Consider the following 17,886-nt stretch of genomic DNA (forward strand, 5'->3'; position numbering starts at 1 on the left):
TACATACCAAATGAGGCATTATACTCGATAATTGGCCTAATGAGGGAAGAGTAGAGAGAGATGATGACCTCTTTCTTCCTGGATGCAAAACCCTTGGTAATGAGATCTGCCACACAGAAGGACTTTCTGACCACAGTGGCAATGTGGTGGTCGAAGGAGAAGTTGCTGTCAACCTGTGTCCCCAGATCTCTTATAACGCCTTCAGTGTTCAGTGGGCTCCCATTGATGTAGTAATTAGTGGGAACTGAGTTTTTACCAAAGGGGATGATGACGCATTTTTTGGCATTAAGCTTAAGCCCATGGTTTCAACACCAGTCATTGGTCTCAGTGAGGCCTTTCTGTAGGATGTCTACATCACTTGGGGAGTTAATAATGGCTCCCAGCTTGCAGTTGTCTGCAAACTTGGTTAGCCAGAGTCCCTCCATGTTGGCCTGGACTTCTGAGAAGTAGATGCCAAACAGGAGAGGAACCAGGACCGATCCCTGTGGGATTCCACTCGTGACTGGTCAGCAGTCTGACTTGGAGTCTGCTACTTTCACACTGTAGGTTCTATCTGTGAGCCAGTTTGCAACCCACCTAGTCATATAGGGGTTGATGCCTAGTTTGGTGGGTTTATCAATAATTCCTGAGTGGGGAATGGTATCAAAGGCCTTGGCCAGATCAAGGTAGGCTGTATGAACTACTTGCCCTCATCCACAGCTCTGGTGACTGACTCAAAGAAGTCAACCAGATTGAGCAGGCGTGATCTACCTTTCACAAAACCAAATTGCGTGGGATCTAGAGTTTGGAGATTCCCTATATCCTTGTTAATTAGGTCCATGATGATGCGCTCCACAGCCCTACATATTAGACTCATCAGGGTAATGGAGTGATAATTCCCAGGGTCTGTAGTCGCTCCCCCTTTATGGAGATGGATAACTGTAGTAGTAGGAACAAAGCCTGAAGTGAGGCTGTTATTGAACAGGGCACACAGATGTGGTGCCAGTTCACTTTGTAGTTGATGTAGAACACATCAATGGATATTGTCGTGTCCCATGGAAGCTATATTCTTGGCCTTAGACAATGCAGCTTTAACCTGTGCTGCAGTAATGCTGGGTGCCTGGCATTCCTCCAGTATTGTGATTGGTCCTTTAACAGGGGAGAGAGGGGTAAAGTTGGCACTGAATCTGTCAGCCAGTATGTTGGCAATATCTGTTGGCTCAGTATAGGAGGTACCATTGTGCAGTAACTCAGAGAAAACCTGGGTATTGCCGTGGAGATTCTTCATATAACTATACTAGGCTTTGTGGTTGTTTTTAGTGTCTGCCGCAATTCTGCCTTCATAGCTGGCTTTAGGAGTTTTGATGAGGGATCTCAACTTTTTGTTGAGGTTAATAAGGGAGTTTTTCCAGTCTTGGGACTTCACCCTTTTCTGCAACAGTTTCTTCCTTCTGTTGTAGAGTTTATTAATGGCAGGGGACCACCAGATTGGTTTCCTTTTTTTGAAGGAGAGCGTCTTGGTTCTGTTGGGTATGGCTAGTTCCATGCATTTATGTACGTGTTCATACAGTGCATTGGTGTATGCTTCTGCAGTCATGCATCTATTTTCCATTTGCATTGGTGCTCTGAAATTAGCCACCTCTTGTTTTTAGGACTCCAAAGTCAGCTTTGGAGAAGTTTTTCATGGTGCTTACCTTTGCAGGGGATGTGGGTGAGATGTGGATTTCCATGGTGATTAGTTTGTGGTCGGATCTAACCAGGGAGGAATTGACTATTCCTGTAGAGCAACGGTTTCCCATGTTAGTAATAACCAGGTCAAGGATGTTGCTTCCTCTAGTGGGGGTAAGAATGAGCTGGTCCAGAGCATTGGCATTGATGAATTCCAGGAAGCATTGGGTCAGTGTATTGGTGCATGAGTAGTTTTCCCCAGTTGATGGAGGGGTAGTTGAAATCACTTAGTATGAGAGTGTTGGGTTGGACACTAATAGTTTCCAGTATGCTTAGGAATGTGGAGTAAGAGTCTTGAGACATGGTTGGGGACCTATAGCAAGCTATGACCTGAATCGCCGTCTTACCCAATGTTAGTTGAACCTGAAGTATCTCAGATGCATTATGCTGGGCTACTAGTCTGAAGGTGTGCATATCCTTTATGAATATGGAGACACCACAACCTTTGGAGCTTTGGTCCATGTTCTGGGGCCGAAAGGTGTGGAATGAGTTACAGCCTGGTAGTGCAGGGGTGCTTTCTGCTGCTTTAAACCAGGTCTCCATTACAGCACAAATGTTGATGTTCTCCATTTTAGGGAGTGCTTCGAGCAAGTGCATCTTGAGATTTAGACTTCTAGCTTGAGCAGCATGACCCTCAGATTGTATTTAACTAAGTGTTTGGCAGCAGTGAGATCAACAAAGCTATAGCTGCTGGGTCAGGTTTGAGAACAGTGTATAAAAACTTAAAAGACTGAAGAATTTTATACATCCTTTCTGCCTTTTAGGGGTAGATATCAGGAAAACAGCAGGCAGTAACACACACATCCTGTAAATCAAACAGAACAGGAGGAAGGTTGTGAAAACTCCTTCTGTAACAAGTCAAAGTATTTTCTGAGGGACTGAGAAGTCTCAGTGTTCTCCCACTGAAACCACTAGCAGAGTCTAGCAATTCTTTCAAAAAGAAACCCCAGAGGGAAAATCTCATCTGAGTCTGAATCAAAAATCTGAGGAGAAAATCATGTATCTGTCCCTTCATCTACCTGTTCAAATTCAGAATCTTTTTGCTTTTCTGAAAAATAGGTACTCTCCCTTCTTTTGCTAGAAACTACTTTACAAGAAGGATCAATAGTCTGAATTAAACCCTTAGCCAGACCTAGTAAACTACTCATGCCTAAGGAAATTTGAGGAGGAGTAGACAAATCTTTAGTTTTCTGTTTCTTCTTGACAGGAAAATTGAGGCCATCCTATTTACTAATGGTAGCAGCAGTTTCTCCAAGGATGGGCACAGCATTATGACACAACAGAGAAGCTTTCCCTGTTCCTTCTCCCAGGACTGACAAGACTGGCTCTTCCTTGCCCACCTAAGAGACGCCAACAGCCACACAGCATGTGGCTAACCCACGGTCTATAGTGTCTGTAGCTACTACACCAGAGGGATCTGGGGTAAAAGATGAATGGTCTGAGGTACAACAAATGTCCACAGCAGTGTCACCCACCTGCAGCTGGAGAAAATTGCTACCCTGTTTTGTCTAAGGCTGTTAGCTTAACTTTTTCTTTTTATGGCTGGAAGAAGGACTAACTGTGGGAACAGCAGTTTGTTCCATGGTCAGAAAAAAACTGTCTCTTTCCTAGGAAGACAAGCAGCAAATGCTGGTAATAACTATAAGTCTTTAAAGGCCACTTCTATCACAGAAAAACACAGTAAAACACTTTAAGACACTCTGCCAGCCTCCACCCCCCCCAGAAAGTAAAATGAACATAGCTTCTCCACAGAAAAACATGATTTTCAGTTAATTTACACAACTTTTAATCTGACAGGGGGAAAAAAAACAATGCTCCCATTTAGAAGTAGAAAATACAGTTTCATGACATTTCATTAAAACACAAACACTTAAATTTAAAATTACTTTCATGAAGAGGGACCTTTTCCCCCAAAGGAACTTATCTGCCCAGAAAAGAAACAGCAACAAGTCAACCATTGATCCTTCAGGGCCTTAATGGAGTATATTCTTTTGTGGCAGTAAAAGCTCTGAAGAGCTTGGCGCCCAAACCTGTCTTTTAATCAGCTCAGATTCAAGTTGCCTGACAGTGTAGATGAGGAGAAGGTGCCCTAAAGTTTTGGAAGCTGGCAGGCTGTTATGTACTTGACAGGATATAATCCCATATAGCTAAGGCTACTGCAGCAGTGATCAATATGATGAACATTAATTACAAGGGGTGTGAGTGGTGCATGGGGTCTTGCTCCCCTGCAAAAAGAATGGTTTCAAAATTGCAAGTTTTAGAAGTTATTCCTTGGACCATGCCCAAATGGTTGTCAATGTTATGTTTTAGATCATTTTAAGTTGACGTTAAGTATATAGACATGTGGAAATTTTGTTTTTAACAGTATTTGTCTATCTGTCTAGATCTGTCTGACTGTCTGTTTGTCTATCTATCTATATTCTTTAAACATAATTCACAGAATAATTTAGCAAATGACTGACATAAACCATATGTTCTCTGCAGGATCTATCACAGTGAGCTTCCCTAGGACCATAAAAATCCTTTAACCCTCCCAGATATCAAAAAATGATGTTGGTTTCCTCTACAAATATGTATATGCTGCATTGTAAAATACACACAAAAGTTTATTTTGTCATAAAGCACACTCATGGCCATTATCATTTTGCATTTAGCCTAATCCAAAGGAAAAGAAAAATACAGGATAGTTAATATTTTAAGTAAAAAGCATTTTCAGACTTTTTAAGCCTCCCCTGAAACTGGTCTAAACCTCCCCAGAGAGGCTGTCATCACATTTTGAGAAACCATGACCTAAGTTATTACTGTCAATAGAATGTAAATAAAGCAGTAGGATAAGTTTTAATCCCTTCTTAAGGCAAAGATCTTTGGAATACTTATTTCTTTAAATTAAAACTGATGTTCACTACTCAGGTTAACTAAAAGGCCCAACTAAATCACTACTGTTAACAACAGTATTACCATAAAGATAAATGAAAATAAACCAAGAAAGTCTCTGTTCCTTTAGGTGGAGATTAAGGTACATAGGAATACCAGCTATGCTAAATAGCAGGTCAAAAAATCAGTATAAAGGGGCATGGCCAAGATGCCAGTCTGATAGCAGCAGAAATCCATAGCTCTGCCTAGATTTTAATATCCTGAGAGTAAATATACTTTAATTTTTTAGAAAAATCTAACTAAAAGTATACTAAAAGTTAGATTATCATAGACTCTTTATTATTTTCTAAAAATTAATACATAGTCAAGAGAATTTTTTAATTATTCCTGTCAAGAAGTTTTCTACTGGAGATCTCGAGATGAGCAACTCGAAGAACCCACACCAGGAGAGTTCAGTGAAGAAAGAATTACATCTTAAAATAACAAACATCCAAGAACTGTTACTAAAAATGAACAAATTCGAAAACTAAATGTATATTATCAAACAAGAATGCAGTAAACAACTGGAACTTCTAAATGGAATAGTAAAAAAACAATCTGAACAGATCCTTGCCTTAGAGGAAACAGTAACTGACCTAGATACTAGAGTGACAGAAAATTAACATCACGGTGAATTTCTTCTGAAACAAAACACCAGGCTGATTGAGAAACTGGAAGACCTTGAAAGTAGATTAAGGAGGAATAACATAAGAATATATGGAATTCCTGAGAAAGAAGAGGGTGGTAACATGATTCAATTCCTCAATAAGTAGTTTTCATCAGCACTAAACATGTCTGAATCCCTCTCTTTTGGAAATGAGAGGGTTCACCGGTCCCTGGTAAATCCAGCTTCATCTCTGAGTTCATCTAACCCCAGGTCTATAATAGTTAGATTTCTTTCTTTGCAAGACAATGACTTAGTGCTGAAATCAACTTGGACTAATTCCGCTATCAAGATGGGTGAAAAAGTTATTCATTTTGACAACGACTACACCTCTACAGACATATCCAGAAGAAAGGAGTGTGTTCCTCTAATTAAGTCCTTGAAAAAAGCCAATATTAAAGCTCAAATTCTTTTTCCTGCAAGAATAAAAATCACCTTGCCAAAAGGAGTGAAGATCTTTGATTCCCTACAAGAAGCAGTACCATTTATCCAAAAGACGAAAATACTGCCGGACATAGAAAAAATGGAATGATCATCCCAGAGTTTGAAGAGACAGGCAACAAAAATGGATGGCCTGTGAAGGAAGAAGCAAACAAAACTAAGAAACTAAAGGACAAATGAATAAATTCCTTCTAATTTTAAATGCTTTGTTTTATGAATCATAATATATTTGATTTTGGAAAGTCTCTATGCTGTAAGGTAATGTGAATAATTTTTATTATTAACTTTCTCTTTTCCTTTCTATATCTACTTTTTCTAATCACATATAGTACTAAGTATTTAAATAACATTCTCTCTCTCTCTCTTTCTTTATATTCTTTGTTGTTACCAATGTTGCTTTTCTCTCTTTTCCCCATTAGAAGTACTTTACATACTCTTCCCTTTTAAATAACTACAATTGATGTATGTCTTCTAATTCTTCAGTAATAGTATAATCTGACAATACCAAAGTGCATGTTTTCTAGTGGGTCAGTGGTGGGGTAACAAGGTGTTTCTGATTAGTGTTTCTAACTAGATGTTTTAGACTCTTTATTTAGATACATTTAAACATTACAATAATGGTATATATATATATATATATATATATATATATATATATATATATATATATATATATATACATATATTCTGATTTGAGGCAGCTGTTGTTACTTCTAAATAGCTGTTTTTTATATGAAAGGGTTAATTTTTTCATGATGATGTTTTGTGAGGAAACTGATGGTCTGTGTGACTGTTCTCATTGTGGAGATTCATAACATGCACTGACAAGGCAGCTTGAGTGTTTTTTTTTTTTGGTTTCTGTAAACTCTAAAAGCTTCAAGATATGAATTTCCCACCGAAAATGCTTTTTTCTTCACTAGAGACACCTTCTGTTGTGCATGAACCTATTTGTATACTTTTTAACAAGTTTATGAAGCTGCAGCTTGAGGAAACAACAGTCATGACATCATTTGACCTTTTGAACTTGTTAAATGGTTGTACTTAGAATTCTTTTCTCTTGAAATTCTGTTATCCTTCACTAGATACTTTAAATGGTAAATAATTAGTTCTGATAAAAGTGTTTACCTCCTTTGAAAATGCTTATGTTCTCTTATAGATGCATACATTCTGCAGATTCAATGACAATATTAGTAACTAAATTATATCAAGTGAACTAGGAGCTGCATTAGAAAACTCATTATGGATATTAACATCAGACTTATGTTATATAACTAAACCTTTAGTAACTAAACAGAGGGTTGCAAGGCCCCCCCTTCCCCCCCCCTTCCTGATGAAAGATGTCAATAGAGATATTGTTAATACATATGAGTAATATGTGTATAATTGCAAAATACAGATCCTTACATGAAAAATGTTAGATAGATGACTGACAAAATGGTTAAAGTATCTTATGTTTCTTGAAAAGTCTTGGAAATAATGACAATCTTCTTAACCTTCAGCTTCTAATGTTTATACATACTTTGATCTGATGTGTATTTCTGGCATATTTATGTATTAGAGGTGCTATTATCATATGTGACATATTCATATAGCTTCAGATATATTGGACACTCTCATTCTAATGTATATTTCATGGATTCAGACTTCTTTAGTTGCTTTCATAATGCTTTTCATTTTTGTTTTTATACTATATTCTAAGCAGAGATGGATAATTTGTGTTGTTTGGTATTGCAGAAGTGGTGGATGAATGGTTTAGTTAACTTTTTAACTAAACCAGAAACTTAATGTTTCATATATGTGTTTGTAAATAGTTTTGGGTTTTTGAAATTAGTGCTTAATACATATTATGCATCCATGATAAGTAAGTTTTAAGTAGATTTCAAGTCAACACGGAGGAAAGGTCTTTCAGTTAGTAATAACATACACATTATAGATTATACACTGACTATAAAATTTTCATGACAGTATTAGCTAATAGGATAAAGAAAATATTACCCAGTCTAATACATAATTATCAGAGGGTCTATATTATGACAGCGAAAATACTATTAAGCGAATACTAAAATGCCGTCACCTATTGTGCGAACCGCGGATATCCCAAACGCACTAAACTGCAAACCGCAAAATAGTAAATGTCGAACTATCATACTCGGCCAACCCTACCACCCGCTACATACTACCTACCCAAACAAAATAAATAAAGCACATACATACACTAACCAAACCCTACTTCTAACCCTAAAGTAAAGCACAAACACTCTACTTCTAACCCTACACTAAACCCCACTTACACAACTATCTATGCACTATCCTTAACCCCTCCCTAACCCTAAGATCCGTAACTACCACACACTTCCCCTACATAGATATACACAAACAAAATAAATAATCCACATACATACATACATTTAACAAAACCCTACTTCTAACCCTAAACTAAATCTAACATACATAACCTATCTATACACTTACCTTAACCCGCACCCTAAACCTAAAGTCCGTAACTATCCAACACTTACCTCATACAGCTATTCCACAGATGGGCCAACCATGGCAATTCGACATTTCTGAAATCACGGTTTTGTACTTTTGCTATAAGTCTGTTTTGCGCAATACGTGTCGACGTTTACATATTCGCATAAACGGACTTTCGCTCAGCTGATATAGACCCTTGATCAGACTGGGTTCATTCTTCATAGAAGAGTGCAAGACAACATTATTAAATTGCTATCATTAATAGACATAGCATCCAAATACAAACAAACAAATAACTATTATCAGCCTAGACATAGAAAAGGCTTTTGATTCTATTAGTTGGTCTTAGCTATAAAGAATTCTGATTGGTTTTGAATTCTCCTCAGATTTTGTCAACTTATTAATGAAAATTTATAGTGGGGCACAAGCTTATGTGAAAATTAAATCATGTCTATCCTCACCACTAGAAATCCTCAAGGGAACTAGACAAGGTTGTCCTTTGTCACCATTATCGTTTACTCTTTCAATGGAACCATTTGCTACATATATCAGAAACAAGCAAAATATAAAAGGCTTTCAAATTGATAAGGACTATTGTCCTAAGATACAATTATTTGCTGATGATATGTTGTTAACGTTGGGTGATATTAATGGTTCTTTGCATGATGTTATAAATACCTTAAGCAAGTTTGAAAGAATTTCAAGGCTTAAATTTAATCATAATAAATCCAAAACATTACTAATTAACAAAAATATCAACAAAAACCTAACAGAGAATATGCTATTTAATTGGGAGAATGATGTATTAGAATATTTGGGTGTCAGTATAAAGAGTACATGGAAAGAGTCTGTTAAATTAAACCACAATAATTTAATAACCGCCATTAGTGAACTAATCAAAAGGTGGAATAAAATGTTCTTCACAATGGAGGATAGGCTCTCTTTAATTAGAATGGTAATTTTACCTAAAATTTTGTTTCATATACAGTCATTGATACTACCCCCTCCCAAAAACTTCTTTAAAAAATTAGATTCCATGCTACTTAAATTTTTATGGTTCCCCTTAGAAACCTAGGATTGCATATAAATGGCACATTAGAGCCACCCTAGCTTAGATCTTTATTCCAAATCAGTTATAATTAATGTAATATTACATTGGATCACACCTACCTATATTATCTGGGTGGCAAACGCAAACAATACATGAGAGTCATATAACTGATGTCAGAACTATAGAAAATCAATTTAAGGAACAATATGGAATAAATAGAGTTCACTGGCTTTTACATGAATTTTGTTTATTGAATAAGAAGTTTGATCATTTTCTTATGGCATTAATCAAATATTTAATAACTTTAAAAATATAATTGATTGTAATTACGACATTAAACAATTTTTATTTCTTATATTCCCTATAGCATACTCCCCTGATTGCCTAGATTCTTTCAACGTCAATGCCATGCAAAAATTAAAGGAAAATAACTTGATATTCTGGCATCAGTTTATTGAAATAAGAGTATTAAACTACTAAACTCTTTTTTATGTAGTTTTGATAATAGTCAAGACAGTTGCTTGTTTATACACTCATTATGACAGTTTATAGAAAACAAAATGAGAGTATCAATCAACCTAGAGACTGAATCTATACCTAGTTTGATTCAGCTTTTTATTAGGTGTCTTGAAAAGACAGATAATCAAAAATTAAGTATCTCACCTATCTATAAGATACTAAGAGAAAACACTCTACAGTTTGACTCAGATTTTTGGAATTACTATGTAAATATTAATGGAGAACAAATATCTGATGAATCCAAAAAATTGTTATTGAATTCAACGCATGGTACCTCTTCTTCATTATATTGGAGATTGTATATATGGAAATTTATGAATAGGAGATTCTACACTCCACATAAAATACATCTTATACTCAAAAAATGTAAATATTGGAAATGTGATGAATTACTAGAGGCCAACTGGGTTCACATGTTCATTGAATGTAGAAATGTTGTTCAATACTGAAAAGACTTCAGATATTTTGTAAATGGTTTACGGTCTGATAACTGTCATATTTCTAACTCACCAATCCTATTCAATATTCCTGTACCTAATGTAATACCTAAATCTCAGATTCAGTTACTCTTATCAATTCTTGCAATTGCCAGAAAAGTTATTACTTTGAAATGGAAAAGTAAACAAGATTTGATGTTTAAAGATTTTATTAATTTAGCAAAAGTTGTTTGTAAAAAAAGAACTGCAGATCATTTGTTATAGAACTCATAACATTACTCATAAAAAAATAGCATGGCACAAACTGGCAAACCTTTTGAACAAATACTGATAACTTCTTATGGATAAAATGATTGTTTATCATGGATGAATGTAAATATTGTAAATAGTTTTGTTATTGTTTTATTGCATTTGTTATATGTACATTTGCATATGTTTATAATGAAAACAAAATAAAAATGTTTTTGAAAAAAAAAATCTGTATAAATTCAGTGCATCAATGGCTCAAAGTAAAAGCAATAAACCAACACAGCATTAAAACATGTCACCTACCTAAGTGGCTTGCCCTTAGTGTATCCATTTAATTATACGTTTAGATATCTCCCTCAAGAATTCTGCCAAAAAGCTCAAAATAGGTACTTTATGAGATATTTTGCAGTATTCACGTGGAAGAACTTTTGTCAAATTTGAGCCAACTACTTATTTTGAGCTTTTTGGAAGAATCCTTGAGGGAGATCTCTAAATGTATAATTACGTTTCCCATGCCCTCCCATTTAATTTTGATATTCATCTGATAATGTGCTTTTTATATTGTGCTCTGCCAAAAGACACCATTATGTACACTTAATTGCATCCTTACTATATCATAATATCTAAACATCTAAATACTACTATGTTTATTATATGGTACTTTACCTAAGGCATGGTAGGTGTCAATATTCTTGAGCACTAATCTGTCCAGAGGAATTGGCTGATCCAGAACAATACAAGAGCCACCATCCTTGACCAGAGACTGCAGTTCTGGACTTACTAATGGACACATTAATCCTGGTTCCACATTCCCAGATTTCTGTAGGTTGGCAAATACATTAGTCTTAGCATGTAGAAAAATATTATTAATGAATACTTCATAAAAACAAATGTAAAGTAATTTTTTTTAAGATAACATATCTGTAAAAAGGTCACATTTGCAAAAACAGAACTGATACTCAAATACATCTAGAATTGTTACACAAGAAAAGAACATAGCAATATTAATAAAGACTAGTTAAAAAAACAAAACTTTATAATTTTTACAGATCAAAGGTAGCACAACATCTTGGAAGTCCAAAAGACATACTCCTGGTTCTGATTCTCTTGTCAGGGGCTAGGAAACAGGCTTTTTATACAGCACAATGTCAAGCAGTACAAGGGATTATGAAATGAGGTCATTATTACACTGAAAATCCACATTTAATCTTAAGTACAACTCACTAGCTTCTCTAATTTCATTAGTGGTACTGTTCTAAACTTAAGGAACAAAGACAGGTAAGGCACAGTTAACAGTCATATGTGATGAACTGGAGTTACTCAGGAGCACTACATATCCTAATTAATACAGATTGTAACACCAAATATTTGATTTCAGCAGGACTCACCAAGAACTGAATTTTTACATGAATCAGCGATACATGTTAGAAAAATATCCATGGTTGTCTTTTTACAGGTCCCTTTAAAGGCACATAAATGCCCGAGTCATGCACGTACAAAACAGAAATAGGGGTGGATAGAAACTACTGGTATTACTTCTTAAGTGTGCTGAGTGGTTGGCGACTGTCGAAGGACATTAAACCCCAAATGAAAACAAACTCAAAATACAACAATACTCTATATTTTACTTTGAATCTAAAGGTCATATACAAAAGATAGTCTTCAAAACAGGAACCAGGCTGAGGTCAAAACCAATTATCCCTATTTTCTAAGTTGGTACCCTGAGATTCAAAGAATGAAATGAAATAAAGTCAATAAAATACTGCCCATATTTTCATGAATATTATTACAAAGAAATCAAGTGGTAACCAAGTTACCATAGTCAGCCTTACTGCAATTCTGGCACACAAAAAGAATGACCTAATTGACAAAATACTAATTTATTTGCATCTTCACTATCACTGTACACAGCTTGGACAAAAAAAAAAAAAGAGATAGAGATGGGGCAAACATTTCCAGGTTTGATAGAAGCTCCTGGTTAAGAGACTATAGCTAACTCCTGTAGCATTCTTTACAGGTAAAACAGTCTTAGAATGAAGTATGAAATAAACACGAAGGCTGAGGATCTGGCAATACCTTCTAGACACACCTTTAATAACTGCCAATATTAGAGAGAAGAAAAGCACATTTTGAAATGAATTCCATTTATTTAGTTTTAAACAGAATATTGAAATAGCAATATTGTGGATGAGTGGATTAAAGTGTAGTCTACTGGTATAAGTCTAAGAAGGAGATACCTCAAACTTGTACTTAAGAAATCATCAATCATTGTAAGGAGAAGAATCATCAGGGTCATGATGATAATCTCTCGAAATTTATTGTTCCTCCCAGCAACTTGCACTACACTAGAACTTTCTAAGGAATCTAACTTGTTTGATTGCTTCAGAAGCTTCTTCCATCTTCCATCACACTTTTACTCACCCTGGGCTTCAAACACCTAGCAAAAGGATCTGAAGAGACAGGTGGTGCTGCTCTTACCTATAGTAGGTCTGTCTGTCTCTCTCTCTCTCTCTCCCTCTCGATCTCTCTCTCATATATCTCTGCATCTGTGTATATGTTTGGTCTCATGTTACCCTACCCCTCTCCCTGAAGCATAGAAGTTGGTTTCACCGAGAAAGGAGAACACAACACTCCCCTTCACTCCTCCTTGCTTCCTGGCTTCTTTAGTGCTGGGGTCACTAATTGAATCCCAGTTGCCTGGGTTACAGTACAGCTTCCTCACTTTGTACAATGGATCCAGGGCATATCAGCCTTTAGATCTTTAAAGAGCCATTGGTGATCACCACTGTTGCCTTGTTTCCATATTAGAAGGCAGTATTATCCTGTAGGGAGTATGGCCTATATGTAAGGTAGTCATAATTCAGACACATCCAGTGCATACAACATGGAAGTCTAATAAGTGCAATCAAAGTCCTTCAGCAGTCTGTCTTCAATAAAAGTGAGGACATTCTTGGAATGAGACCATGACCTGGAAAGGGAACAGCATTTCAGGAAAGAGATGGCAAATCTGGGATGGTGATCATTCAGGAACCTCATGAGAAATCACACACTGTAGCCTGTTGGTAAGGACCCAGACAGCAAAGTAATGACAGCTTGTAAACAACTGTGACCCAGTGGCCTCAGACATTAATTGCACAAGGTCCTTATCAGGTAGTTAGCTTCCTACCTGTTCCTACCTGGCATTAGTCCTAATTGTCAATGTTGATCTTGCTAGAGACTACCTGACAGTTTTCTACTAAAAGTTTAGAGCTTCACAAGAACAATTTAAAGCTTCATAACTGCACAGCTGTGATACTCACAAACATATAGTTTAATTCAGTGAGGTAGTCAAGCCAAAGAATGTACATATCACAGTGTAACTCCCTTCATACTGGGAGCGTATAATGGTTAACAACATTAATTAAAAGCAACAATGCACATTATTTTTTAAGTATATTGTTCCTCTGCAACTGCCAGACATTATGCTTATCTTTGGCTGCTATTGTCCAGTTCTTTCCCTTTATGGAGTGAGAACATGGTCCCAGCATGGCCGTCATTCCAGTAGCCATTGGGAGGAATCTCTGAGACCATACATTCCTTTGGGTAAGTGTACAGGGTTCAAAGTGTTGGGTGTGCAGTGGGCTATAGCACAATCTTATAGCCTCAACTCCTCTCCCCTTGAAGGCAGACACATCTGTCTATCTCTGTTTTCTACCAGGGACTGTAAGTTGTGTATGTGTCCCAAGGTACATGCTTCCACTCCTCCCTAAGAAAAGCAAGTAGGATCTGCTTCATCACTCCTCCCCTGCCTCAGCTGGCTCCTCTCTCTCCTCCACCTCCGCAGCTGCCTCCTTCAGCACCCAAGGCACTAATTAAACTGGGGTCATCTTTGCCTCATTCAGGGTTTCATTCATGTATGACAGAGAGCCAATGAAAATAAATCACATGATTTCTAGTATATATTAAAAACATGAAAACATAACTATAAAAGCCATGACAACATGAGCAAGATAAGGGCTGAGAACGATGACAGTTTATGTTGATAGAAAAGAACCAGGGTAGTTTTATTAAAAAGATTTGTCCTCATGGCATCAAATTAACAAAGAAAGCATATTGCACTGGGATATATCAATAGGTGGTGATTCAGTTGTAGAAACAAAAAGGAATTTTGAGATGATTGTGCCCAGTTTGGTGAAGGGAAGGAGGAAAGGAACAGGTGTCTATGCACATCCTGGAAAAGGGAAGGAATGCATCTTGAGGGAGGGAAGGAATGTTCTGGTTCCTATGCACATTTTCAGGTTGATTATTCATTGCTCTATGTCAGGGAGCCAATGAGAATAATGTATGTGATTTCTATTACATATTAAAAGTATGAAAAAAATATCTATAGAAGGCATGACCATATGAGCACAGTAAAGTACGAGAACAATGACAGTTTATGTTGATAGAAAGAAAAGAACTAGGGCAGCTTTCTTAGAAAGGTTTGTCCTCATGGCATCAAATTATCAAAGAAAGCATATTGTACTGGGATATATCAATAGGTGGCGATTCAGTTGTAGAAACATAAAAGCTATAATACTGTATGCACATCCTGGGATAGGGAAGAAAAGTTCAGGTGTCTACTTACATCCTGAGGGAGGGAAGGAAGGTGTATGTGTCTACACACATCATGGAGGAGGGAAGAAAGGTGCAGGTGCCTGTGCACATCCTGGAGGAGGGAAGGAAGATGCAGGTGTCTACTTACATCCTGAGGGAGGGAAGGAAGGTGTAGGTGTCTACACACATCCTGGAGGATGGAAGGAAGGTGCAGGTGTCTGTGTATATCCTGGAGGAAGAAAGGAAGATGCAGGTGTCTACTTACATCCTGAAGGAGGGAAGGAAGATGCAGGTGTCTACACACATCCTGGAGGAGGGAGGGAAGGTGCAGGTGTCTATGCATATCCTGGAGAAGGGAAGGAAGATGCAGGTGTCTACTTACATCCTGAAGGAGGGAATGAAGGTGCAGGTGTCTACACACATCCTGGAGGAGGGAGGGAAGGTGCAGGTGTCTGTGCATATCCTGGAGAAGTGAAGGAAGATGCAGGTGTCTACTTACACCCTGAGGGAGGGAAGGAAGATGCAGGTGTCTATGCTTATCATGGTGGGGGGGAGGTGCAGGTGTCTACACACATCCTGGAAGAGGGAAGGTAGGTGCAAATGTCTACACACATTCTGGAGGATGGAAGGAAGGTGCAGGTGTCCACTTACATCCTGAGGGAGGGAAGGAAGGTGCAGGTGTCTATGCTTATCCGGGGGGGGGGGAGGTGCAGGTGTCTATAAACATCCTGGAAGAGGAAAGGAAGACGCAGGTGTCAACACACATCCTGGGGATGTCTATGGATATCTTGCAGTGAGGGAAAGAAAGGTGGAAGTTTCTATGTACATCCAGGGGGAGGGAAGGAAGGAAGGCCCACGTGTCTACACACATTCTGGGGATGGTAAGGAATGTACATGCGTTTAAACATATCCTGGTGCAGGGAAGGATGGAGCAGCTGTCAGCATACATTGTGAAGGAGGGAAGGTACAGGTGTCTATGCATCTCCTGAGAGAGGGAACAAAGTTGCAGGTGTCTATGTACATCCTGAGTGAGGGAAGAAAGGAGCAGGTGTGCATGCACACCCTAGGGTAGGGAAGGAAGGTGCAGGTGTCTACTTTAATACTGGTAAGGGAAGGAAAGTACAAGTATCTACATACATCGTAGAGATGGGAAGGATGGTATAGGCATCTGTGCACAGTCTTGGGGAGGGAAGGATGAAAGCAGCAGGTGTATATGCATATCTTCAGGGTTTCGTTACTTTATCCCAGGGAGCCAATGAAAATGTTTTACATGATTTCTAGTATATATTAAAAGTATGAAAAAATAACTATAAAAGGCATGACAATACGAGCACAATAAAGGCTGAGAATGATGATGTTTTATATTGATAGAAAGAAAAGAACCAGGGCAATTTTATTAAAAAGGTTTGTCCTCATGGCATCAAATTAACAAAGAAAGCATACTGTACTTGGATATATCAATAGGTGGTGATTCAGCTGTAGAAACATAAAAGCTATAGTACTCGATCCACATCCTGGGACAGGGAAGAAAGGTGAAGGTGTCTGTACACATCCTGGGGGACAGAAGGAAAGTGCAGGTGTCTGCTTATACTTACTTGTCATGAATGTGATATCAGAAGTCTGTAGCCATGTATGTGTCAATTTCTGCAGAATCCATACCTTTCCTGGTGCTTTCCTGATCTAGCCACAGATACTGTATGTCCTGACACTTGAGGCACTGGTATGGTTTTTAAGCTCAGTAAAGCAAGGACTACCATTCTGTATTAGACCCTCCACACTTTAAATACAGTAGATGTTGACATTAGATGCAGTGTGGCACAACTGTGGAACAACACTGGTTTGTGGGATTTTTTTTTTCAAAACAGCATTATTAGGAGTGTAATAATATTTCACAATTAGCACCATTTGCAGCTGTACTATTTTGTGAAAAAGTTTTAAAAGCAGGATTTTGAAAATTTACTATAAGATAAAGTGCAAAATAATAATGGTAAAAGATAGATAAATAAACTATTACCTTTTTGTTATATTTTATTTTTGTGACTAATAGGAAGTCATCGAACAAGAATAAATAAACATCCAGCAGCTTTGCATTATCTGTAAAGGAAACAACATGTTACATAGTTTTCTTAAATGTGATACATAATATATTTCAGAATACTTACAGTCACTGTATCATTATAGTTTAAACTGTGTCAAAATATCTTCAAATGGTGATCTATTAAAATGACATACTTAGTATTCCAGTTCAGTATGGGTGTGCAACCTCTCTGCTATTCTGCATTCTTGTTTAAAACCAGAAAAAATTTAAGCATCTTAAACAACTCCCCAGTTCAGACAGCTTTATAAAAGTAGGGTTCAGATATAAAAAGGAGCATCTGTTTTGTTTTCTTACTGAATGATTTATATTCTTTTCACAGTTGTAAATTCAACTGTAAAAACATAAAAGCTATAGTACTCGATGCACACCCTGGGACAGTGAAGAAAGGTGCAGGTGTCTGTGCACATACTGGAGGATGGATGGCCAAGGTAACATTAGAGAATGAGATGGGGAGGGGATGAGCTAGAGCCACAAGAAATTGTTCCAATAAACTAGCAAACATATAGGGAAGTGGCAAGAAATTACTTTACTGTAAAAGTGAGGACAGTTCAGAAAAACTGTTAAAGAAGCAGAAGTACTGAAAGAATCCTTTACATCTTTATCTACACATAGACAATAAGCTGGAATGCCACCATGGAAAGAAATGGTAGGGCTACAAAGCATCATAGCTAGGGTGGGGCAAAGAGGGGGGTGGCTGCCCAGGGAGCAAGGTGTTAGGGGGCATGATTGGCGCTACAGTAGCTGACCAGTCCCTGCA

The 17,886-nt window shown here is 37.4% G+C and overlaps 1 protein-coding gene across 1 annotated transcript in view; it reads right to left on the bottom strand.

The window, feature by feature from the left end:
- The window catches only part of PLEKHG7 (pleckstrin homology and RhoGEF domain containing G7), a 1,339,509-nt gene that overhangs the window by 98,637 nt on the left and 1,222,986 nt on the right, over positions 1-17,886 (bottom strand). Inside the window, exons 14-15 of the mRNA XM_044087653.1 lie at positions 17,046-17,125; positions 11,123-11,276 (exon numbers count right to left, since the gene is read on the bottom strand). Coding sequence (XP_043943588.1) covers positions 11,123-11,276; positions 17,046-17,125 — 234 coding nt within the window. The remainder of the gene's footprint in view (positions 1-11,122; positions 11,277-17,045; positions 17,126-17,886) is intronic.

Source organism: Protopterus annectens, chromosome 11.part0 (genome assembly GCF_019279795.1).
Source record: "Protopterus annectens isolate FY-2018-M chromosome 11.part0, PAN1.0, whole genome shotgun sequence".
Classification (NCBI taxonomy): Eukaryota; Metazoa; Chordata; order Ceratodontiformes; family Protopteridae; genus Protopterus; species Protopterus annectens.